This window comes from Equus asinus, chromosome 9, assembly GCF_041296235.1.
Source record: "Equus asinus isolate D_3611 breed Donkey chromosome 9, EquAss-T2T_v2, whole genome shotgun sequence".
NCBI lineage: Eukaryota > Metazoa > Chordata > Mammalia > Perissodactyla > Equidae > Equus > Equus asinus.
The window spans coordinates 96,710,228-96,735,777 of NC_091798.1; the positions used below are offsets into that span (position 1 = coordinate 96,710,228).

Here is a 25,550-nt window from a genome sequence, read left to right on the forward strand (position 1 = left end):
CCCGTGCGTCCGGGCCTCGAGCTCCGCCCCGGCCACACCCCGCCCCCGCACCGCCCCGAGTCCCCCCGGTCGCAGGCCTCCACCCGCGCCGCCCAGTGCCGGCCCCCGCCGTCTTGTCCCCGGCCGCCAACGCTCCGCCCTGGCCCCGCCCCCACGGCCGCCCGGGGCTCATCCCCTCCCAGGTCCCCCAACGCGCTCCTGCCCCTCCCGGCCCGGTTCCCACCCGCCCCTCGCACGCCTCCCCTCCCCACGTGCGGGGCGCACCCCAAGACCCGAGTGGCCGGGCTGCCGCGCGGCGGGGCGGTGCGCTGGCTCGGATTTCGGCCCGCCCCCGGCGCCGGCGTGACCCCTCCCCGGGCGCGGGCGGGGCCGGGCCAGCTGGCCGGCGCCCCGCCCCCGGCCTGGCGCCCCGGGCGCTATAAGAGGGCGGCGGCCGCGGGGCACCCTGCGCGGGGCCGGGAGCGCGATGGTCAGCCGCCGCGGCGCGGCAAGATGCTGGATGGGCCCCTGCTGGCGCGCTGGCTGGCCGCGGCCTTCGCGCTGACGCTGCTACTCGCCGCTCTGCGCCCCTCGGCCGCCTACTTCGGGTAGGTGCCTCGGCGACCCGGCGGGCGGACGGGCGGGGCCGGGCCGGGGTGGCGCGGGGGCGGGGGCGGGGGCGGCCCAGGTGCGCGGGGCCCGGTGCGCCGGCCCTGCTTGGCTAGGGCCGCCGCGTTGCCTGGAGCTGTTTGTTTGCGGCGCGCGCGTCGTTCGGTCGGCGAGTCGGTGTCCCTGCGGCGCGGCGCAGGGAGAGGGGCCGGCGTACCCGACGGGCTGGTGTGGGGCCGCGGTCCTCCATGGCCCCGGAGTCGTCGTCGCGGTGGCCGCGCCCGCAGCCTTGCGCGGGGCTCCCTGGAGCTCGGGGACCAAGCCCTGGTCCCAGCTCCCTTAGGCCTCCGAATTCTTGCCAAACGGCTGGAGCCTCCCCGGCTCTTGCCCACCCACTCCCTTGCAGTTTTCCCCTCCTTTCTCTCCTTGAGAAGTTAATTTAACAACAAAAAAATACGTACAAAATCCAGATGTTCCTTGCACTGAGGCCCAAAGGAAAAAAAAAATAACTTCAAGCTGGAGGAATTTATTTTTCTTGCGCTTTGCTTCTGACGCTCGCTCGGGTCCCGGCCCGCGGGAGCGCGTCAGCGGGACCCGGCTCAGTGCGCAGGGCACGGCTGGGCAGTGGCCGCCGCCTCCCGCCGTCTCGGGGGTAGCCGCCCGGGGCGTACTTCTTTGCCTCCGCAGTTTGCGTGGTTTCGGCGCGTCTCTCTCCGCCGTTCTGTCCTGCCCTTTCTCATCCCTCGCTCCCACATCTGGAATGTCCAGCCCAGCGACCTTTGGAGACCCTCGCTGCGCTCCGCAGATGGGCACATGAGGTCCAGGGTGGCACCGTGCGGGCAGCCCCCGGCTCTCTCGAGCCTCTGCGCCTCCCGCCCGGGCACCGTCCCTGGAGCCGCAGCCCGCCCTCCCGGCCCCTGTCCTGGGAGCCCTGCGGCCGCTCCTGGCCCCCGCCCTCTGCCCGTCACCTGTTCCCTCGCCCCTGGCCGGAGCGCCGGCGCGCGGCGGCCTGGCCGGCAGAGGGCCCCGTTGGTCCAGAAATGTGGCACCGCCAGGGCAGGGAGAGGCCGACTGGGCGAGGAGCCCTGCAGGTGTATCCTGTTCTCAAAGAAAATAAAATATTTTCGTGGGAAACTCTCCTTTTGTGTTTTTCTTTCCCCCTCGCTCCTTCTGCTCCTTTCTGCGGGGTTGTCTTCCAGGGTCAGCTCCGTGTCTCCGTCCCCCGGAGACCCCACCCCGCAGCCCTCTGCTGGCTGCGCTGTGGGTCCGGCCCTGCCTGGGGCCCGGGCTGTGCGGAGACTGGCACGCCCCTGCACGCCATCTGTACAGCCCTTGCCGCGCCCTCGCGGGCAGAGGGAGGGTCAGAGGACGGCCGTCTGGCCGCAGGTCCGCGGTGAGTCACGGCAGCCTGTCAGCCAGCTGTGCCTTCTCCTTGTCCAGGCCCCGCCGCGGGTCTGCTCCCGGGCCTGGGACACGCCCTGGGCTTGCCGGCGCTCCTCTCGCGCTGGCTTCGGGGACGATCAGATCCGTCAGGGGAGGTCGGGCCCCACCCCCAGGCAGCCCCTCCTTCTCCACCCTCTGCACCTCAGGAGGCCTTGAGCTGTGCTGTTCCCGTGTGTCCTTCGTGCCCTCTCAGAGCAGGAGTCCTGATGGGCCTGCAGCACCCAGCGAGGGCGTGGTTCCTGCGTGGCTCCTCCACCAACCCTCTTGGCTCTGCTTTCGGCCCCACAGGCCTCGTCAAGTGAGACTTCTAGAGTCCTGCCTGTGGGGAGCATAGGAGGCAGGCATGTGCCCTGGTGACAGCTGACTCTCCTGGGGGCACCGCCTTCCCTGCACCAGGCAAGACAGCCAGGACTCTGCTTGGTGTGTGGAGGTTCTGGAGGGGCAAGACCAGTGCCCCTGGACAGGCAGAGGAGGGAAGGGATGGCTTCTGGAGGGTGACGCCCAGCATGTGCCTCAGGATAGCCTCAGGCTGATTCCCGGGGTGGGGGCGGCCTGGGAGGAGCTGTTTGTGTGGAGGCCCAGCCTCTCTGGCCAGGCCCAGGTCTGGGGCCCTTGCCTCTGGTTCAGCAAAGGGGCAGGAGCTGGAGGGAGAGGGAGGAGGAGATGGTCTAAGGCAGGCTAGGCCGACGGGGAGGGCTGGAGCCCGGGGCCTCTCAGTGCCCTGCACTGGGGCTTCCCTCCAGCGTGCCTGCCTGGAGTGCAGAGGGAGTTGGAGGAAGGAGCTGGGATCCAGGCCTCCTCTCCCTTCCCCCTCTCGAAAGCTCTGCCTGGCACGAGGCTCAGAGGCAGGGCAGCTCCAGTTACAGCCCAGAAACCCAGAGGCTGGCCTGGGGGAGGGTCACGTGGGCCGCGAGCCCTCCCTGCCCCCTCCCCGAGGCTGCAACCCAACCCGCCCTGCGGCTCCTACTGCCCTCCTGTGGGCCAGGCCGCCAGGCAAGACCCTCCAGGCCACCCGCCTGCCGGGGTGGGCTCTCCTCCCTTCCTCCCTGGCATGGCCCTGCTTCTCGGCGGCATGATTAGCAGGTGGCGTTTCCATCTGGTTCTCCCCGGGCCGCAGGGATATCCGTGCTCCGGGGGCCTAGACGGCTTGGCCCGGTGTCCTCTTGCAAAGAGGGGTAGCCTGGCTCTGTGCAGGAAGGGGCCAGCCCCAGGTCTCTTGGAGAGTTTGGGATACAGACTTGGACACCCCCTGTGGTGGACTTGGGTGGGCTGCCCTGGGTGGGGAGGGCTAGCAGCACCCGGCCCCTCTCCTGGTGGTGGTCTCAGGTGAGAAGATGGAGCTGAAGGGCGGGTCAAGTGTACTGACACCTGCTCAGGGAGGGACCCCCAAACCTTGGGGCCACCCACCCTGTGCTCCCTCCAGCATGGAGCCAGGTGTGGGCCGGGGCTTGTTGGCATCCGTGTCTGGCAGAGCGGGGTCTGGGCTCCCCGGCACCTTGTTGCCCTGTCCTGGAGATCCCATGCGTGCCCTGAGCTGGTCCCCAGGGGAGGTCCCTGTGAGTGGAGGCCTGAGGTTTCCAACGTGGTTAATCTTAAAAGGAAGTTGGAGGGGTGTTGTGAGCCGTGAACCTGTTTCACGATGTCAGCCTCAGCTCCCCACGTTCTGCAGGAAACGTTTGTTGGCTGGCTTGGGGGAGGTCTGCAGGCTGGTCCCGCCTCTCCAGCCAGGCAGCCTGGAGGTCTGCACCGGGAAGGCAGCACCAGGAGTGGCACCCCAGTGCTCCCGAACCATGCTGGTCGTTGAGCTGCCCAGAGCTGGTCTGGAAGGCAGCTGAGGGGCTCTGGACGACTGTGAACGGGGCCACTGGGTATTAGGGGCGAGGTTCTTTTCGTTATTAAAACCTGACACGCATCCTGTAGGTTCACCCTGTTAAACCTGCAGTTCAATGGTTTTTAGTACATCCGCGATGCTGTGCAGCCAGCTTCGTTACCTAGCTCCGGAACGTTTTCGTCACCCCAGTCTGGGCCCCCTCCCCCTGCCCCTGGCAACCACGAATCCACCTTCTGTCTCTGTGGATTTGCCTGTTCTGGACATTTTATACAAATGGAATTGTGTGATACGTGGCCTCTTGTGTCTGGCTTGTCTCGCTGAGTGTGGGGTTTTCAGGCTTTCTCTGCGCTGCAGCGTGAATCTGTGCCTCGTGCCCTTTTGTGACTGAATAACATTCAATTGGATGAACATCCGACAGATTTTTTCATCCCGTCATCTGTTGATGGACACTTGGGTTGTTTCTGTTGTGAACGATGCTGCTGTGAGCATTGGTGTATGAGATTTTTGTGGATGTATGTTTTCAGTTCTTTTGGGTTTACTCCAGATGTGGAGTTGGTGGGTCGTATGGTAACTCTGTGTTTAGCTTTCTGAGGAACCACCAAACTGTTTCCCATAGCAGCTGCACCGTTTTGCATTCCCACCAGCAATGCACAAGGGTTCCAATTTCTCCGTTCTCGCCAAGGCTTATTATTTTGTTTTTTTAAATTAAATTTTTTTATTCTAGGCATCCTGGTGGATTTGAGGTGGTGTCCTGTGGTTTTAATTTGCGTTTCCCTGGTGACTAGTGATGTTGGGCACCTTTACATGGGCTTGAGGGCCATGTGTAGATCTTCTCTGGAAACATATCTGTTTGGTTCCTTTGCCCAATTTTTGGCTGAGTTGTTTATCTTTTTGTTGTTGAGTTGTCAGAGCTCTTTATATATTCTGGATCTATTTTTGGACCTAGGAGAACCTGGTTTCTTGGTCCTTGGGCCGGCATGCTGTCTCCCCCTGAGTGTTGAGGCTGTACTCATGGGTCTTCACAGTGTGTCCTCCTCCTGCGTGGCCCTAGACCTCCTGTGTGGGGAGCCAGGGTGCAGGTGGCCACCCACGTACCACAGCTGGGTTTGGGGCCTGGTGGGGACTCTGGGATGTGCAGGGAGCACCCCAGCCCGGCCCTCAGGTGTGTTCTGGAGGGGCTGCTGTCCTGGGGCTGTGTGTGTGGGCTCCAGGAGGCCACCCCTTGGCTTCTCTGTGTGCCCAGCCTGGGGCCTAGCTGGGGAGCCCGTGTGGCCACGCCCACTGGCTGCTTCAGGTAGTGGTGCCTACCTCGTCTCTGGAGGAAGGAGGAGGAGAAGGGAAGGGCCCAGGGCAGGAGGAGTGAACCTCATAGTATAATGACGAGGCTGCGTGGTGGGCCTGTGAGTGGGCGAGGGGTCAGACAGTGCTGCCGAGAAAATGGGACCACCCTGCCAGGACACAGGGCACTGTGTGTGGGCCAGGGGCTGGGTTCACCAGTAGCAATGCTCAGCCTTTCTCCACAAGACGGTGGAGACCAGAGCTGGCAGGCTGGGGAGGGGCCAGTGGAGAGGGAGGAGTCCTGGGTGCTTCTCGGCCGAGGCCCGAATGGTGGTGCAGGGAGCCGAGTGGGCAGGAGTGTGAGGATCAGGTCCTGGGTGATTCTTTGCTGAGGCCGGTGTGGTGGTGCTGGGAGTGGAGCAGGCAGGAGTGTGAGGAGTCGGGTCCTGGGTGACTCTTGGCTGAGGCCCAGGGGGTGGTGCTGGGAGCTGAGCGGGCAGGAGTGTGAGGAGTCAGGTGGGTTTGGGTGACAGCCAGGGCAGGCGCTGTCCTCGGGGCTATTTCAGGACAGATGGGCCCAGAGCAGCCAGGGAGCCCAGGAATCCCTGAGTTTGGGGAGGCCACGGAGAGCAGAGAGCATTCCTGAGGGTCAGGAGAGGCTGGGCCTGCACCAGGAGCAGAGGGGAGGGAGGGCCCAGGCAAGGGGCCTCATCCACAGTGTCCAGAGTGGCCCAGGGGCCAGCAGGGAGACCCTCAAGGCCCCTTGGAAGTGGCCCTGTGAGTGAGATCTCAGAGCAGCGGGTGAGGGGGACACAGTGGGGGCAGTGGGCTTGGGGGCCCAGGGCAGGGGAGACCGTCAGGTCAGGGAGAGGATGGAGGGACCCACACTTCCTGCTTGCACAGGAGGAAGGGGCTTCCTGGACTCATGGCCCAGGACGGCCAAGGCCAGTAGAGGGACCAAGGTGTCCTGGCTCCCCAGCCCATGAGTCTGGGACTGGCATCGGGAGGCGTGGGGGGGGAGGGCATGCGAGTGAGGCTGAGGGGATCCTTGGGAGGCCAGCCACACACAGCATCTTTGGTCTCCAGAGTCCCTTCCGCCTCCCTCCCCTCCTCTAGCTAGTCTGCTCTGGGAGCCTTGGGTCCCCTCACCCCACTGCTTGCCCCTTGTCTCCTTCCACAGGCCCCTGGGGGGCTCTGCCCTGGCCCTCGAGTACAGAGACCAGATAGAGGCAGTCGCTGAGTGTTGGGCTGGGACTGGGCCTCTGGGTGGGGGTCTTGTGCACGCAGGAAGTGGAGTCCCGAGGTCTCGTGGTGGGGCTGGAGGTGAGGGGGAAGCCATGGCCACCTGGCCCCCCTCAGCTGTGTGAGCAGATGTCCTGCCACAGCCGGCAGCCGTCTGGACGGGGGACAGCTGCCCTAATCTCGTTCCGTCCTTGCTGCTGTGGCCCAGGACCAGGCTCCAGGGCCCACGCCCTAGCAGGACCCCGCCCGGGCTCCAGGACGGCCCAGCTGAGGGCACCCCCCCCCCCCCCCGCCCACCCCACGGGGCCTCCCAGCATCGAGGACAAAGGAGAAGTGTGTGGGTAGTTTTTCTCCTGGAGAAGAATGCACGCACACGGTTCCACGGTTCCACGGCCGAGGCCATGGGCCTGGGAGGAGCGATAAGCTGATAAGGGGCCTGGCTTGGCTTTCCTGCCTGCAGAAAAATGACACCTGTCAGCAGGGCCAGCACTCGGCCCCTTAATCCTGGCCTGGGGGGGCGCCCGCTCCCTTTGTGTATTGTTTTGGCGGTGGGGGTACCCTGAGGTGCCCACCCCAGCTCAGGGGGCTGTGGAAGGTTTGGGAGTAGGCACAGTGGTCTGGGACGCAGGGGCCTGGAAGCTGGTCTCTGCCAGGTGGGGAGCCGAGCTCCAGGATCTGCCTCAGATGTCACCTCCTCCACGAAGCCCAGCCACAGCCCAGCAGCCTTGCCGTTTACCTGTGGCTCAGCTCTGGGGATGCCAGCGGGGCCCTTGGGGTCTCCGTGCCACACTGGGCAGGGCTGGTGTGCCCAAGGCCTATGGGGATCTTCTCACCCGTCTGCTCCTGGCTCTGCAGCCAGGAGCCTCTGGTGTGGGGTCTGCGATGCCGTTCACCACGAGGGCCAGTCCCCTGCCTGCCTGCCCTGGCCCTGAGTTTCCCAGGATGCACCTGTGCACTGACAGTGGTGCCGTAGACTGCGGGCCTGGATGTCTGGACATCAGTGTTGCATGTGGTGTGGGCACTGTGCTGAGGACAGAGGGCTTCCTGAGCTCCTGGGGGGTTGTGAACCGAGGGCTCAGGGCTCTGCCGGGCGAAGGTGGGGAGGTGGGGACGGGTGGTCGGCTGTGCTGCAGGCCAGCTTTGAGGGGGCCCAGTGGCCTGGCCTGGGCAATGACCAGCCTGTTTCTGCAGGGACTCATCCTTAAGGGATAGCCATGGGCAGGGCTGGGTGGCAGGTGGCTGTGCCGGGGCCTCCGCCGGAGGGCAGCCCCGGTCTGGGCAGCGCCGACCTGGGTGGCACGCTGGCCGCCCAGCTCCCTGACCTGTGGCCCGGCCCGCCGTCCTCCCCTGGTCCTCCCAGCGCGGTTCCTGGCTGGCCTGGCGCCTCTGGCCACAGGAGGAAACCCGGCCGCCCAGCTGGCAGGCCCTGCTTCTTGAGACCGGCAGCCGGACGAGGGAATGGAAAAAGGCAAGCCTCAAGCTGTGTTTGTTTTTCTTAGCGATACCTGAGGTAGACGCGGCCAGGGAAGTGGTCTGGCCCGCGAGGGGAGGCTGCCAGGGGCTCCCCGACCAGAGCACGTCAGAGCCGGCTCCCTCCCGGACAGATGGAGCCGCAGCGGCTGCCCAGGCCACCCCGGGATGGGGTATTGATGGGGTCGTCCCAGCGTACCCCGTCTGTGCCAGCGCCAGGGCAGCCAGCTCCAAGGAGGAAGCCAGTCATCGAGGTGATGCTGGTGGTGGCTGAGGGGGGGTCCTCTGGCTCTCTCGCCCTGCGTCCTGCATGTTCCTCTGTGTGGCAGCCCTGTCTATGAGGCCCAGGGTGTGTGATGGGGGCACAGAGGCGGCCTGGTGGTTCTGGTTCCTGCACAGAGCCCCCGGTCCCTGTCTTCTCCCACAGCTTTCATTGAACCCTGGGGTCCTGTGCAGCCTCAGCCCCCTGCCTGGGGGCCCAGAGGCCTACCACTCCCTGCCCTGGGCTCCAGCTCCTGCTCCAGAAAGGGGCAGTTGGCTGGCAGCCCTCAGGGCCTGGAGGTCCTACGGGTTCTGCTCGCTCCCAGCGCTGCTGAGAGTGGATGGGGCATTTCTCTTAGGCTTTTGGATACCTGGCCTGGCTGGCGGTGCTGTGGGCCTGCGTGTGGTGGGGTCTGCTCAGGCCCGCACCTGCCAGCTCACCTTGGCCAGGCCTGGGCTGGGCGCTCTGCTGGAACAGTCACTCTGCACGCCAACTGCCCCTGCATGGATGCGGCTGGTCAGTGACAGAGCTGGGGGCTGACTGAGGGTTCATGCCCTGGGATCTTGGGCCCCGCAGGGCAGGGAAGTCAGGGCCGGGCGGCTCTCTTGACTAATGGAGGTGCCATTGTGGACACAAGGACACTCAGCCCATCCCCCCAAGCCTGTCCGTGGTCCCCACCCCAGCGTGAGCAGCCCGTCCATGTGGGGCTGCCCCCCTGCCCTGCTTGTCTACGCCCTGCCTCCTCCTGCACGTCTCTGCACTGGGTGACCGTGCAGCCTGTGGGGAGCCCCAGGTGCGCCCACCCTTGCCTGCATGGTCCAAGTGCCCGGGAGGGAGGCCACAGGCCCCTGGAGGATGGAGAGTTAATCTCAGAACTGGTTCTCAGCACTGGAATTTGTTTTGAATTCGACTCACACAGAAATTAAATGCTGTCTGGTGGGGCTGAGGGTTCCTTGGCAGGCGCTGCGGCCTCTGGAGCTCTGGCCTCCTCCCTCCGTCCAGCCCGGGCTCTCGGCTCCCCATGCCTGGAGAGCTGGGTTTGTGGGCAGGGTGGCTGTTGGGGTGGCCGGGCCTGTTGGCGGGAGGAAGGGCCGTAGGAATCTGTCTGCGCCCCAGTGAGTGGAAGGAGCCAGGCTCTTGGGGGCCGGGTGGTACAGGCTGGGTTGGGGCATCCAAGGGCGAGAGGCTGAGGACAAGGACGTCTCCAAACCCGGCCTGGCTGCACCTGCACCTTCCCTCATCTGGTAGTGTCCATCCTGCCACCTGGCTGCCCTTTGGGCAGGTGAGAGAGTGTGTGACCGGCTGGGGTGCTCAGAGGGGCGGCCCAGTCCCCAAGCAGCCGGGAATGAGAGGCTCAGGCCTGGTCCTCAGAGGGGATGGGCATTCCCAGACTCGGTTCTCTCCGTCCTGAGTTCTTCCCTGCTCCCCTGGGGCTGGCGTGGGGTCTCTGCAGAGCTGCTGTAGGCCTGTCATGGGGCTGGGCTCTCAGCAGCGCGGGACCTAATCCAGGATGATCTTGTCTCAAGATCCGTACCTTAGTTACATCTGCAAAGATCCTGGTTCCAAATGAGCACATTCTCAGGTTCAAAGGGGGGTGTGAATTTTGGGGACCTTTATCCTCTGCTTCAGGTTATTCTAGCAGTTTCTCCGTTATGGTGACCGGCACATGGTCATAGATGGCTTGGCATGCATAGACCAGTCAACAGAGCATTCTATGCCGAATGAAACCATCCTCACTGGGCTTTCCAGAGGAAGACAAGCTGGGGACATCTGTGAGGAAGGAGAAGCCACAAAAACTGACCCAGCAAGTTTGGAAAAGCCAGTTAGAGCTGGGGGAAAAACATTTAAGTAATGGGCTGATTTGAAAGCAGATTAGAAACAGCTGAGGAGAATTAGCAACGTGGCTGGTGGGTCAGGAGAAATTACCCAGAGTGCAGCACGGGAAGGCGGACCCGGAAAACAGGGCGGGAAACTGGGGACAGTGGGGGTCCCCCCCGCCCTGTGAGGGCCCTGAGGTCGAAGGGGGGCTGGGACGGTGTGACGTCTGCAGAGAATGGCCGAGAATTCTCTGAAACTGATTAGAGCAATCTAGAAGGCTCAGGAAACCTAGTGTCTTTCCAGGCAGAAAAAGTAAACATTGGAGCTGGAACGTAACAAGTTGGAACTGCAGACCCAAGACAAAGACATGTCAGAGAGGCTGGAGGAGACAAGACGCAGGTCAGCTCCCCAGGTCGTCGGGACCTCCACCTGCAGAGTGAGAGCAGAGCCAGAGGACCAGGGGACAAGCCATGCACGTGTGGTTCCACTCACACGTGACAGATGATGACCACCAGCTGAGAATGCCACGCTCAGCGAAGGCTTCTCTAAAATGAGGTGAAATAAAGACATTTTCAGCAAACCAAGAGTTGCTCTGGAGGAAAGGTTGGTGTTGCAGCCCAGGCCTGGGTGACGGCCCCTCTGTGTTCCAGATGTGGAAGAATGAAGGGCAAGGTCGCTGAAGGAGTGGATAAGGGATCATGGAACAGCCTCCTGCTGGTCCTGAAGTAGAACTGAAACACAGTACCATGCGATCTGGGGAGTCACAGGCTTGTGCGCTCAGGCCTCTGTCACCCAGAAGGGACAGTGTTGACCAGTGTCGGACGTGGGTGAGTTACAGACTTACGCAGTTTTGAGGGTAACCAGGAAAATAATGGAACTGTAAAACTTCAAATTACCAAGGGGAAAAATAGAATAACAAAATATAACCCAAAAGGAGGCAAGAAAGGAGAAAAAAGAGACACAGAAGAGGCATGGCCAGTAGAAAGGATGACCTGAGACCCCAGGACCCCAGCGGAGGAAACGCCCCAGGCATAGGACTGAGGTGATTGGAATTGTGCTCGGGTCCCCAGTCTAGTTATAGACTCTGTGTGAGAGACACACAGAGAAGACAGAGAGAGAACACATCAACTCAGTGAGCCAAAAGACGGAGGGAAACGAGAGAGAAGAGAGCTACACTGTGACCCAGGCTCTGTATGGTGACAGTTGTAACCCAGGCTCTGTATAGTGACAGCTGTGACTCAGGCTCTGTATGGTGACCTGAGCTGTGGCCCAGGCTCTGCTTGCTGCCCTGACCTGTGACCCAGGCTCAGTTCCGTGCCCTGAGCTGTGACCCAAGCTCTGCTCAGCAACCTGAGGCTGCAGTTTTGGATAGACTGAAGTGGTGACAGTGGTAGCTTAAATGCATATTTTGGAAGGGGAGAGAAGCTCAGCAAGCGTCTGTCACAAAAGAGAAGAAAAGAACAGCAAGCTAACCCCCCAAAATGGAACAAATAAAGTAGAGATAGTGCAGAAATTAACGAAACAAAAAACATGTGCATTAGAGATGAGCAGATCCCTCTCTGGCAAAAAGATCTGGAAACATCCGAGGAGGCTGACCCTGTGAGGGGGCATCAGCACAGACTCTGCAAGGAAGTGAGCAGTTTCATGCAGCTAAGCCTGAAAACGCAATGAAATGGAGAAAACCAGAAAGGTAACAGAAACATAGCCGAGATGGAGAATTACTAACACTGTAGTTAAGTAAGGAGATCGGTCACTGGGGGTGTGACTGGTGTGGCCCCTGCAGAGAACAGTCTGACGGCTCCTCTCACAAATCAGCAGTTTCCTCTGTGGTGAGCTGTTGGATCTGTACCCAAGAGAAGTGCAGATGTTCCACACGTGTGTGCACACGTCCTTGTGGCATCACACTCAGCAGTGAGAGTGAACAGCCCCGGCGCCCCTTGGCTGAGGAGTGTACAGAATATGGTCCATCCACGCAGCGGAATGTTACTTGGAAATAGAAAGGGATGAAGCGCTGACACACGCTACCTGGATGGGCCTTGAAGACGCTGTGCTCGGGCAGGGAAGCCAGCACAGAAGGCCACATGGTGTGTGATTCCACTCGTGCAAAATGTCATAGGACACAAATCCAGAGACAGTGGGTTTGTGGTGGCCAGGGGTTGGGGGAGGGCCTGGGGGATGACAGCTAAAGGGTACAAGTTTCTTTCTGAGGTGAAGTAAGTACCCTAAAATTGACAGTGGTGGAGTTAGCACATATCTGTGAATATACTACAGAACACTGAATGGTATGCTTTAAATGGGCGAATTGTGTGCTATGTGAATTATATCACAATAAAGCTGTTTTTTAAAAAAGAGAAAAAAGAAATTGGATCAGAAGTGAAATCTTTCCACCAAGAAAAGGTCAGGCTGCGTGGCTTCATGGCAAGTTCGACCAAACGGTTAAGGAGACAGGATTCTAATCTGGCCCAGCTCTTCCAGGAAAGTTTTAAAAAGAACGCTCGCTAAGGCACCGACACTCAGCAGGAAGAGCCCGGGCGGAGATGACAAACACAGATGCGAGAGGCCTGGAGACGACGGCGTCAAGTTACATCTCGGAGAACAGAGAACGGATCAGCCATCCCGGCCACTTGGGTTTATTCCAGGAGCACTTGATGTCTAAGGTTAGAAAATCAATCAGTGGAATCCTTTGCTTTTCGGATCAAAGGAAGAAATTACACATCAAAAGATGCAGGGACGACTTTTGATAAAGTCCAACACCCACTTACGGTTTTCAAACACTCACAGCAAACTGACAGCAGAAGGGAACTCCTTTAAGTAGGTACAGGGTGTCCAGAAAGACATTGGAGCCTCGCGCTGCGTGGTGAAGTGGCGAGGCTGCCCTCTCGAGACCGGGAGTCGGTTGGGGCTGCCTGTGTCGCCTTGTCTGAGTCAGGAACCACCAGCTGTCACAGCCCGTCAAGTGAGGCGGGGCTCGGTCCTCGCAGGCAGAGGTCGGCTTCTGGCTCCACAGGCATGTGGGTCCCCGGCTCCCCGGGGCCAGGTCTGGGTGGCAGAGAGTGAGTGGGTGTGTGGAGGGGAGATGAGCAGGGAGGAAGGGCTGCCGCTTGCTGGCAGTGGTGCCCTGATTCTCTCCCTCACCGTGTGGCCACACCTGCCTGCAAGGGCACCCGGTGGCTCTGTGCCTGGAGGCGGGGCGGGAGGCTAGGCCCCGAGGTGGTTGGCAGATTCTTCAGGATCGTGCTGACGGCCCCTCTCTGGCATAGGAAGGCGGGAAGAACCGCATGGGAACGGAAAGGAGGAGAGCACACTGGCCTCTGCAGCCCGTGTGATTGTATGCAGAGCGTCTGAAAACCAGCAGAGATGAATCACCATGCACAGCAAGGTGACCGAATGCTGGATCCGGTAGGGCCTGCACTTTGGCGGGTCGGCAACAGGCAGAAGACAGGCTCTATAAGACGTGGTCCTCTTGCACACCATCACTCCTGGGATCCAGGGCCAACTCCAGTGCAGGGCAGACCTCGGGTGGGAACCTCTGAGGGTTCAAGAGGGCAGGAAGGAATCCTGAGTAAATGGAGAGAGACGTCCCCTCGCCGATTTGGAGACTCGATATGGCACCACCCCAGCAAACCCCCCCAATGTGTGCACGTGTGGACAAGTGGGTTCTAAAACGCCCGTGCAAGTGAAGATCCCACAGTGCCTGTGGGACCCGCTGGAGGGCTCCTGGGGCAGTCCCCGTGAAGCCCTGACCACCAGCCCAGGGGAGCCCTCGAATGTGGAACACTCTGCTGCTGCAGGGCATCGAGGAGACAGGACCCGCAGGATCCTCTGGGAGGGACGCTGGCCCCAACCTCGGTGGCAGACACGGTGCCCATGGACAGGGAGCTGGAGGCACACAGTGAGACGGGGAGCTTCTGCAGGACATTAGGGCGGTTCGTGCATTCAGGGGTGGGAGGTGGGAGCTCCCGGGCCCCAGGCAGCTTCTTGAGTGAGAGCTGCACTCCACAGGCAAGCTGCCCACTTCTCCACACACATCGCATCTTCTAAAGATACGTGAATCTTGCAAAGTACCAATGTTTAGACCCCGTTGTCATTATTTCTTCCCGGGAAGTGGGTCCAGTGCTGGGAGAGGCCAGCCAGATGGGGCGCGGCTCGGGGCCTCCTGCCTGCCCCCCGAGGGGCTGCTGCCTGTGGGCGGCCTGCCCCAGTTCCCCTCCTTCAAGGGCCGCCTGGCAGGCCATGCACCCGTCCATGTGCCGCCCCAGGCACATGTCCCCTGGGGGCGGCAGCTGCACTGAGCCCGGCGGCAGGTGCACTGGCCTGGGGTGGGCAGCTGGGAGGGCCTGTGCTGTGCCAGGCATCCTGGGGCACTTTCTGAGCCAGAGGGCGCAGCCCCCAGACAAGGCCGTGTGGGCCGAAGCTGGCCTCCCCTGGCTGGTGCAGGGCTGAGGCCCCCTGCTGTGCAGGCCATTGTCGTTTTGAATGGGCCACAGGGAGGGGAGTGTATTTCCTCTGCCCCAGGTCCCCTGTGCACCCCCAGATGCGCACATGGGTGCTCTGCAGAGTGGGGGCTGTGCTGGTGTACTAAGCACACGCGGCCTAGGGGCCGGTGGGCTGTAGCTCTTCTGACACCTGCAGATGCCCCGTGGGATGGATTCTCGCTCGCCCAGCCCATCTCCAGTCTTTGTACAACAGATGGCGCTCCCAGCATTCCTGTCGGGCAATTGAGTGACGTCTGTCCAGTTTCAGATAATGTGTCTGCAGCCTGCATCACCAGGAGGGCAATTGGCGGGAGGATGTTCATAGAACGTTGGTGTAGCATTCCAGCCAAGGAGGAACATCTCTTTCCTCATGTCTTTGACGACGACCTTATCAGACACTGGTTTGTGCTCATCTGATGAGTGGAAAGTAACAGCAGTGTGGTTGTATTTTGTTCCACATGGAGTGAAGCCTCTTACACATTTTAAGAGCCAGCTGTTTCCTTCCCTTGAACCGTGTGTTCACATTCTCTCGCATTCGATTCCTCCTGTTGCTGACGCGCAGGAAGAGATGTGCTGGCCACGCGTCCACCATGCCCACATGCACACGTGCACACGTTGGGGAGGTTGGCCCCTGGCCTGGGAGCCGAGCTGCAGCCTTTCCTCCAGTTCTTGTCACTGGTCTTTTGACTTGGCGCTCTGTTTTTGCTGTGAGACAGTCTTGCACTTTGTCACGATGGTTACTTTTTCCAGGCCTGGACTCAGTCGCGCTGAGAAACTGCCTTCCTGATTCTGAGTGTTATGGACCTCGCGTCTTTCCTCCGGCTCTTCCTTGGGCTCCTGTGTTGGGGTTTCTGTCCTGGGAGGCCCCGCTGGCTCTGCCCTGCTCCCCGTACCCCTGCTGCTTCTTCGCCACCTGGCACCTCGTGAGGGTCTGTTCTCTGTTGCTGCACCGCAGGCTATGAGCCCCAGGCTGGTTGTGTGCTGAGCCCACCCTGACAGTTGAGTGGGTTTGGGCAGGGCCAGCTGGGCATTGGTGTCAGACAGGAGGGGAGCGGCTGCCTCGGGTGAGGGGGGCCAGGGGGTGGCTGCAGCAGGGTTCCAGCCTCATGCCACCTGGAGGAGGTCAGGGGCTCTGCCCTCAGCCCCCATGTGCAGTGCGGACGCAGGAGACCCCACACCTCCAGATGGGCTGAGAGGCAGTCTCACCTGCCATCCAGCCCCCTCATCGTCACACCCGCAGTTGCCCTTTCCAGGCGCCCCCAGGATGGCCTCACCTATGGGGTCCTCTTGGACGCAGCAGTGTTGGCACCAGCTGGAGCTCAGTTGATTTTGGGAAATTCTGCCTGGGGGACATGCAGGTGGAAGGCTGCGGGGCTTCCACCGTGTGGCACCGTGTTCTGGACACAGCTGTGACATTCCTGTCTGGGGACCAGCGAAGCTGCCTTTGTGTGGGGAGTGTGGCTCTTCTGGTCTCTGGCACGGGGTCCTGAGCCCCTGCCTGTGTCCTACCCAGCCCAGCAGCTGTCCTCGGGCAGAGGCCTGGGGGTCCACAAAGCCCCTGGTGTCAGCCCTGCCGCCTCCCTCACCCCACTGCCCGCGGGCAGAACCCCAGCGCCATGCACACAGGCGCCTTCTCCCCAAGGCCATGCTGCCTCTCCATCTGCACCGCTTCGCAGCCACGAGGGGTGTGGCCTGTGCCTCAGGGACCTCTGGGGCTTCTCCAGCTCCAGTGCTCATGTTGGCCTCCCACAGTGCATTGGGGCCCTCCTGGCTCAGGGAGAGGAGAACCGGCCCTGTGGTGCCCTCTGCTCGGGCTCAAGCTGCCAGGGACACTATGTGGGTGCTGCCCTCACTCCCCCACAGCTCTCTGCTCAACCCTGAGGGCTCACTGATGCTGCGCTGGCTCTGAGCCCCCCAGGAGGAGCTCCTCACCCTGCCTCTGAGTGTGGAGGGGTGGGAGGGGATGTTCTTTCTGCTCTGCACCCCCAGACTCAGCCCACCTACCCTGGTGTCCCTGCGGCCTCCTTGCCCAGCTCCTGCCTGGGCCTCCTGTGAGCCTGGTCCCAAGCCTCAGTGCCCTGGCCTCCTGACCTTGGGGAGCTGACCAGAGAGGGTGGGGCAGGGCAGCTCCTTTGGGGGCCAGGGTCTGGGGCCTCAGGGCAGGTGACGGCCCTGCATAGCCCCCACCCACCCCACCCCACCGAGTAGATGCAACGATGCCTCTCCCCACCATGGGCAGGGTACAGGAAGGGGGAGGGGCTTCAAAAGCTGGTACCCCAGGTTGTTCCCCGAGGAACCTGAACCTGCAGTGTCACTGCTGGGATCTGCTGGAGGGTGGAGTCCTAGGGGGCCCCACCCACATCCCTTCTCTGCAGAAGCTGCTGCTCTGGCGTCAGCCTGTGGCCGCCATGTGCCCCCAGGGCTTTCAAGGAGCAGCAGGAGGGGCCGGGACGTGGTGGGGCTCCAGTGTCTGGACGCCTGGCACCCCTAGTTCCCGTGGGCCAGCTGGGGTGAGGGTGGGGGCTTGTTTCCTGTGTGCTCCTGTGGGGGCTGTGAGCTCTGCTATGTGCAGGTGGGCTGAGGGTCTGGGCTGGATGTGCCTGGGGTCCCAGGGGCAGTGGGAGGCTGGTGGGTCTGAGCAGCGGGCAGGGCTGGCTCTGCAGGGTAAGCAAGTGCAGGGGTGGGTGGGCCAGGGTGTGCTGGGTGTGCATCCTGTATGCCCTCAGACTACGCCCTGGCCAGGTCATCCTCCCAGGTGTGTGGGGGTCTCTAGTATCTGTTCCTTCCCTGTCATTGGTCAGGGACATCAAGGCTGAATCCCATGGGCTGTGACCTCCTGAAGGGAGTTCTTGGGGAGGGGCCAGTAGCCATAGGGGTGCCTGAGACCGTGCTCACTCTACAGCTGGTGTGAGGGCGGTGGCCTGAAGGGGGCCGAGCAGGATGCACAAGCAGTAGGCTGGGCAGGGTATTGGCTAGCAAGGTGGAGTAGGGGAGAGCAGGTACAGGGAGGAAGCCTGGTGTGCAAGGGCCCCAGGCCAGGCTGGTTCTTCTGCAGCCCCCATGGGGGCCTCTGGGGCGGTGCTCACCCTGGCCTCTCTGTGCCCAGGCTGACGGGCAGCGAGCCCCTGACCATCCTCCCGCTGACCCTGGAGCCAGAGGCCGCCGCCCACGCACACTACAAGGCCTGCGACCGGCTGAAGCTGGAGCGGAAGCAGCGGCGCATGTGCCGGCGGGACCCGGGTGTGGCCGAGACGCTGGTGGAGGCGGTCAGCATGAGCGCGCTTGAGTGCCAGTACCAGTTCCGGTTCGAGCGCTGGAACTGCACCTTGGAGGGCCGCTACCGGGCCAGCCTGCTCAAGCGCGGTGAGTGCGCGAGGCGTGCAGAAGGGGCAGCACCCTGGGCCTGGTCCCCTCCGCTGGGTCCGTGGGTGGGGCCGGCTGCCCTCCTGCCCGCCCACCTCTCACGCACGGCCGAACGGTGGCTGGCGGCGCAGGGCATTCTGGAAGCGTTGGCAGGGTCCGAGGCAGCGCTGATGGTTCTGGCCGCCTGCTGTGGGCCAGGGGCCAGCGCCTGGGCGCGAGAGGCAGGGGTCTAGCTGGCCCCCCGCCCCAGTACCAAGCCTCCGCCCCCAGATCTCCTTCCGCAGGAAGGTGCTGCTTGGGACTCTGAGCGCCTCCACGGCCTTGTTTAAAATCTGGGGGCCTGAGGCCCAGGGCAGGGCAGGGTGGACCCCGGCCAGTCCGGGAGGTCGGAGACCTGGATGGATGAGTCTCCGTTTGCTGGGCAGAGCTGCGGCCACGGTGCTCGCGATTGTCTCCGGCCCGACCAGCCCTGTGCCTGCACATCCGCCGCCCTCCCTGGGTGTCCACACGGCCAGGCAGGGGTCCCCTCCCGAGTCAGACACTAGGAAGGATCCTTCCCGACTCTGCTCCGCTGGGCTGTGTGCTTGCGCTGGCCGTGGTTCGGCTGCCCCAGAGTGAAGTGGGACCGCGGCGCGCGCTGACTGGCCACTGCCTCCCGCAGGCTTCAAGGAGACTGCCTTCCTCTATGCCATCTCCTCGGCCGGCCTGACGCATGCGCTGGCCAAGGCCTGCAGCGCTGGCCGCATGGAGCGCTGCACGTGCGACGAGGCCCCGGACCTGGAGAACCGCGAGGCCTGGCAGTGGGGTGGCTGCGGGGACAACCTCAAGTACAGCAGCAAGTTCGTCAAGGAGTTTCTGGGCCGGAGGTCGAGCAAGGACTTGCGGGCGCGTGTGGACTTCCACAACAACCTCGTGGGTGTGAAGGCAAGCTGGGCGGGGGCACGAGGGCGGGGACAAGGGGTGGGGCAAGGCGGGGTGCAGTGGGGAGGGAAGGTGTGTGGGGGGCAGGCGGCTGGGTGCAGAGAGCACTGCGGGGCTGGGGTGCCTCTACTCCAAGGGGGTGGTGCCAGCCGGGTCCTGAGTCTTCCTGCCTGTGAGGTTCCTAACCTGCCAGACAGGTGGGGATCCTACTTGTCCCGGAGGGTGCCGAGGAGTCCCGTGCAGAAGTGTGGGGGAGGGGCCGTTAGGAGGTCTCCCAGCTGTTGGACCAGGAGGTTGGGGGACTGGACCCTGCCTGCCAGGGCCAAGGGGCAGGAGGTCTGGTCCCCAGGACCCTAGGTGGATGGCAGCACAGGGAGCATGTGGGTCAGGGGTTCTGGGGTGCAGCTGGCCCAAGTCGGGCGTGGGGAGTGCTTCTGTCTCAGAGGCCCTGGCTGCGGCCAGGCCAGCGCTCTGTTCTCAGGGAGCTCAACTCAGAAGTCTCAGGGGAAGAGGGACGTCTTGGCTCTCTATCTGGGGCTGCTGGCCACAGGCGTGGCTGGGCTTGGGGGCGCCTGGCTCCTGGCCACTCCCTGCAGCCCCTGGGCTCCCAGCCCACATGTTACCTTTCCTGTGGATGGAGCTTCCCAGCTCAACCAGACACCCCCCAGGGTTCAGCCTGGCCGGGATGTCAGGGGCCACCGGGGCTCCGGGGAGGTGGAGCTCAGCCTTTGGGTGCGGGGCGGTTGGCGAGGTAATTAGATTCAGCCTGGCTCTGAGTCCTCGTTATTGAGGAGCGAGTTCTGAGTCCTGTGCTTATTAAAGAGTCAATTTCCTCCTTTTTCGACTGGGCTCCGGCTCGTCTCTGTCTCAGGAGGGGGGTGTGGGTGGATTAAATCCCGGAGGCGAGGCTGGCTCTTTCCTGTGCCTCACCCTTTTGTAAGCTATTGATGAAAAGTCAGAACATGAAAAGTGCTCCATTAGCTGTGTTGGGCCTGGGTAAGCAGCGTTTTAATTAAATTTGTCCGGGCTTCTCAGCAGAGTGTCATTAAATGTGATTCTTCTGTTGCTTGGCTGGAGGACGGGGCTGGGTTTCTTAATCCTCTTTGAGCCGGCCCTCCCTGGGGGTGGTGTGGGACCTCAGCCTGGGGCTCCCCCCATTCCCCCGCTGTCCCTCCAGGGGCCCAGTGCGGGCCATCGGACAGGAGGCCCCTGGGGCAGCTGGCCTGACTCCATGGCTTTGCAGGGACCCCAAGTCCTGGGAGGGGAAGGACCTGGCCTGGGACTCAGGCAGATCCAGATCCAGAGTGAGGCTGGTGCTTCCCTCTGGGGCGGTGCTGGGGACTCTCCCTCCTTCCAAGTTACTGTCACGGTCAGGTGCTGGGTGGCACCTGCATCCGCAGTACACCTGGTCCCGATGCGCAGGCAGAGATGTGGTCAGCTCAGACGCACACTCTGTTGGCAGTGGCCAGTCCTGTCCACTAGGTGAGCTGACCTGCTTGTCCTCAGCTCTCCTGGGGGCAAACTGCTGAGACCAGACTTGGAGCTCCCAGTGGGTTACTGATGGCGGGCTAGGGGGTTGGCGTGTGAGCACTTGCAGAGAGCAGCCTCGGACGCAGGAATGGGAAGGGAGGGTCTCAATGAGGTGGAGGCCACCTTGGAGGGATGGGGGGGGGCCACTCTGGAGGCATGTGCTGGCCGTGGGGCTTCTGTCTGGGCATCCATGGCTTGGAGAGGGAGGGGCCGTGCACGAGTCTGGGAGCCTGGGCAGTGGGTGATGATGCTCTGGGCTGGGCCTGGGCCTGGGGCTGTGGGGTCTGGCCCTGAGGTGGGTGGCTTACCAGCCCCTCCGGTGGTATTGCGGGGGCTGCTCTGTCCCTTGTGCCCACCTCCCTCCCTCCCACCAGGTGATCAAGGCCGGAGTGGAGACCACGTGCAAGTGCCACGGCGTGTCGGGCTCCTGCACCGTGAGGACGTGCTGGCGGCAGCTGGCGCCCTTCCATGAGGTGGGCAAGCGCCTGAAGCACAAGTATGAGACCGCCCTCAAGGTGGGCAGCACCACCAATGAGGCCACGGGCGAGGCAGGCGCCATCTCCCCGCCGCGGGGCCGGGCCCCAGGGACAGGTGGTGGTGACCCCCTGCCCCGCACACCAGAGCTTGTGCACCTGGACGACTCGCCCAGCTTCTGCCTGGCTGGCCGCTTCTCCCCGGGCACCGCTGGCCGCAGGTGCCACCGAGAGAAGAACTGTGAGAGCATCTGCTGTGGTCGTGGCCACAACACGCAGAGCAGAGTGGTGACACGGCCCTGCCAGTGCCAGGTGCGCTGGTGCTGCTACGTGGAGTGCAGGCAGTGCACGCAGCGGGAGGAGGTCTATACCTGCAAGGGCTGAACCCGGGCCGGCCCGGCTGCTGTGGCGGTGCAGGCAGTGCACGCAGCGGGAGGAGGTCTACACCTGCCAGGGCTGAACCCGGGCCGGCCCGGCTGCTGTGGTGGTACAGGCAGTGCACGCAGTGGGAAGAGGTCTACACCTGCAAGGGCTGAGCCTGGGCCGGCCCGGCTGCTGTGGTGGTGCAGGCAGTGCATGCAGCGGGAGGAGGTCTACACCTGCCAGGGCTGAGCCCCTGGGCTGGGTGCCCACAGCACATTTGGGCGTGAGGCCGGGGCCGGAGCCCAGGGGTCAGCTGGGTTGGCCGTCTCTGCCCCTTTGTGTCTTCCTTCAAGGGCCCTGTCTCACGCTTGCATCCCCTCTGCTCAGCCCTGACCCCGAACCCGAACCTGACCCGAGGGTGCTGCACCCATGCTTTCCAAGCTGTGTCTGCCCCTCAGTTGCCAGTTCCCAGGGGCCAATCCCCTCTCTGCTCTGGGCTCCCATGAGGAGTCGGCTGCACCTTCCTGACCACACAGGGCCTCTCTGCGGCCACCTGGCTGTCCGGCACCAGCACTGGCTTAGAGAGTCAAACCACTAGGAGAGAGATGGCCGCCTCCCCCGTGCCGGCACACTGCCGTCCCCGACATCGAGCACTTCTCTTTGGAGTGATATCAGTGACCTTTAAGTTATTTTTATTTAACTAATATATAATTATTATTTTCTCCTTTCTGGCAGTCTCCCAGGCTGCAGCTCTTCCCTCTTGGCCAAGCCTGGTCTGGAGTACCCTGCCCCGCCCCCCCCCCCCAACCTCTTGCCTGATCTGCTTTGTTCTTTGAAACCACTAAATTGAGAAAGATGTCGCTGTTGTTTGTGAAGAAGTAAAACGAGCTCAGTCTGGCCACTGCCTTCAGGGCTTTTGGAAGCCAGGTCCCATGGTCCCCCCACTGCCCCCAGTGAGGCGGGAGATGGGGGGGGCGCAGGCGGGCCCTGCTGTGCACCCTGTGGGTGCAGGATCTTGCACTCTGGGCTTTGAAATGCAGATTCTGGGGCCGAGTTTGGCCTGCTCTACCCCCAAGGGTGGGCATGGGCAGAGGGGCAGGGTCAGACCCTTGGGGGGTTCATTTCACCAGGAAGGCACAGCTTGCCCTGTCACTGCCGGGGAGGCAGGGTGGGGACAGGCATGAGTAGAGAGGTATGGTCTGGGATATGGTGAACAGAAGCTGTTCCCCGGGACATGCTTTTGTCTTTTCAGGGAGGGGAGAAGGATGGCCTGACCTGGTTTGAGTGTGTGTGCATACATGTGTCTGAGCTCATGAATGTGCATGTAAGCACATTTGGTGTGCATGCGTGCATGAGTGTATGTGTGTGGTATCTGTGCATGAGCATGTGTGATTGTGTGTGCCTGAGTGCGACCACATGCACATGTTTGTGCATGAGAGTGCATGTGCATACAGGGGTATTTGCGTGTGCATGAACATGTGCATGTGTGGTATGTGCTCTGTGCATGAGCATGTGTGTGTGCATGTGTGTGAGCATGTCTGTGTGTGTGCGTGGTGTGTGTGCCTGTGTGCACTATGTTGGCATGGTCAGGGGTTAGCTGGGGCATGGCCTCCGCCCTCTACCCTTCCTCCCTCCGATGGGTCCCTCTTTCCCACCTCGGCATGAATGGCAGCTTTGGCTCCTGGAGCCTCCAGCCCTGGGCCCCTCCTGCTGGCTCAGTGGCTGTGCTGCGAGGCTGCGGGCCAGGGTTTGGGTCAGTGCAGAGCTGGGCGGCGGCATGGACATGGGAACTACTGAGCGAGGGGGTTCCTTGGAGTCTGGGGGGCTCCAGGAACCCCAGGGGACTGTGTTTTTTAAAGAAAACCTATTTATGTTGATATGGGTCTCTTTGTCCCTGTTTCATAGTGTAAATAGTAGTTATTCTCCTGTGGTCCAGAGAAAATCCCCGTGAATAACTGTGTGCAGACGGGGTCATGCGGAGGTCCATCCACCAGAAGGGAGAGAGGGTGGGCTCCCTCGTGGTGAGTGATGTGGGTCTGTGCCTCCATCTCCTACAGGCCTGGCTGGAGACAGCTTGGGGTACTAGGGTGCATCCTGATTGTCCCCAAGTGTCCCCACCTGCTGGGGCCCAAGCGGGCAGAGCTGCCACGCTCCAGGATGAGACTGTGGCCAGTCACTGCTGGGTCAGGAAAGGTGGAAAGTCAGAGGAAGGCTATTTTTTTTAATCAAATACCACATTTAGTTCTATGTCATAAATATTAAGAAAAGTATTTTTTTAAACAAGGCAGACTGAAAACGTCTGCTGGCTGGTTTATGTATAAATAAATATATATCAGAATGTTTTGCTAAGTGAAGCGCAGCTCCCGCCAATGGAGCCTTGTGTTAATGTGCTCCTCTTCCGTGTGGCAGAGAATCTGTAGAAGAAAACGCGTCCTGTGGTGGGCTCAGCCTGTCGGGGGCTGCGGGGGCGGGAGCCACGCTGAGGGCCAGGCAGGTCCGGCCCCCTGCTCCCCGCCGGCCCAGTCACGGGACACGTGGGCTTTGGACTTGGTGACACCTGGTCCGAGGGGCGGGAGGAGAAGGGCATTCACACCCGGGAACTCGGCTCTGTGTCAGAGTCTCGTGCGAGCCTGTCGATTTCTCTACCTCATCTGTACAGCGAGTAGGTGTGCACTCGAGTGACTTGGAGAATGTATTTATTTAACAGCTTGTATAACAGAACAGAAACAAGTGGAAACACTAAATAAATGTATTTTAAATTATAGCTCCATCTCACCTGCTTTCGGAGGGATTCTGGTGGCCCCGGGAGGAGGGCCTGGGGAGGTGGGGGAACAAACTGGTCTGTTGAAGGCCAGGCACAGCCCAGCCCATCTTGGAGGTTAACAGGTGGAGGGTCTGCAGCTCTGGTGGGCAGAGACTGAGGTTCCCGCATGCCAGGTGGCTCCATGGATCCCAAGGCTGGCACTGGGGCCCATGTGCCCAGCTCTGTCCAGCTGGCCTTTGTCCCAGCATACCTCACATGTGTCCTCAGGGAGGCTGTGAGAGCCTTGACACCCTCGTTAGTACCAGGAGTGCCTGTCCAGGCCTTGTTCTCCTCTCCCCTCCAGAGCAGGGGCTCTGTTTCCTGTATTAGCCTCCAGTTGCAGCCGAAACGACGACCACACATGGGGGCATCCATGACAACGTCCACAGGGGGCTACAGCAACGGGAACGTGCTCTCTCCCAGATCCCTAGTCCAGAAGCCAGAGATCAAGGTGTCACCCGGCTGCACTCCACTGGTGGCTGTGTTGTCACTGGTCCCTGCCTCTGTTGTCACGCAGCCTCTCCTCACCTTCCCTTCTTCTCCCTGTCTGTCCCCTGTGAGGAAGCCTGTGGTGGGACATGGCCATTTGGACAGTCCAGGATGCTCTCATCTCAAGATCCTTACCCAAGTGCGTGTGCAAAGGGCCAGTTTTCAGATGAGGTCATGCCCTGAGGCCCAGGCAGACATGAACTTTGGGGGCACAGCTCCACTGACTATAGTCCTGGGCCCAGAGCGAGGGCAGGCGCTGGGGGTACACTGCGGAGTGGGCAGAGTGTGCCCTCTTCGCTCCATCAGGTAGCAAGACAGCCTTCTCTCTCCTGGGTGACTCTTCCCCCTTCACCTCAAGGCCCAGGTCCTTCGAGAGGTCCCAGAGCCACCGCGGTGCAGCTCATCACCCAGCGCACGGGGCACCTGCGGTAGCCACTCTCTCCCTGCCCAGGCCAGCCTCTGCTCCCCCCTTCCCTGAACCTGCAGCCTCTTCTGGAAGGAGGCCCCTCACACCTCCTCACAGCACAGGGGCCTGACAAGGCCCAGTCCATTTGTCCATCCACCAGCTGAGTCTGGGGTCCTCTGGGCACAGCATGCCACCCCCCAAGGGGGTGTCCTGTCCCCAGCCTCTTTGCTGGCCTGTCTTCCCTCGAGCCTGCATCGTCTGTCCCCTCACAGTTGTGACGTGCCCTGCCCCATCCCTGGCAGTCCCCTCTCCTGGGAGGACGCCTTCCTGCCTAATTGGTGCCGCCTGAGCCACGGGGCCCCCAGGGAAAGGGGCTGTGCCTGAGGAATGTGGACTCTCTGCCTGGTCTGTCTGCTCAAGCAGAAGGGCCACGGCGCCCTCTCAGGCCCTGTGGATGCTGCCATGGAGGAGAGGCTGGGGCAGCTCCACAAGGCCCTAGCCGGGCACCGGGCTCTGCAGGTGAAGGATGGCGGCAGGGGGTGGGGGGCTTGAGGACAGCCTGCTACCTGGGGGACCCGTGAGGGCAGCGCCTCCTCATTGCACACTGTGGAAACCAAGGCTTCCTCCCCTGGCACGGCCGCTGAGGGGCGGGAGGGGTCTGTGAGCTGCCGAGCAGAGAAGATGGCCTGAGTGGGGCCGTCCTTCCTGGGCAACGGGAGCTGAAACGGTAGCTGAAACCAGCTGGGTGCAGGCTGGGTGGTGGGGCCAGGCCGCAAAGGGGAGAAGGGGCCAGCC

The 25,550-nt window shown here is 62.1% G+C and overlaps 1 protein-coding gene across 1 annotated transcript; it reads left to right on the forward strand.

The window, feature by feature from the left end:
• Nucleotides 1-375: 375 nt before the first annotated feature.
• Nucleotides 376-23,821, forward strand: WNT9A (Wnt family member 9A). Its single transcript, XM_070518030.1, has 4 exons — nt 376-587; nt 17,514-17,770; nt 18,432-18,694; nt 20,596-23,821. Exons 1-4 carry the CDS (start codon nt 493-495, stop codon nt 21,076-21,078), a joined length of 1,098 nt encoding a protein of 365 aa, XP_070374131.1. The 5' UTR covers nt 376-492; the 3' UTR covers nt 21,079-23,821.
• The last annotated feature ends 1,729 nt before the right edge of the window (nt 23,822-25,550 follow it).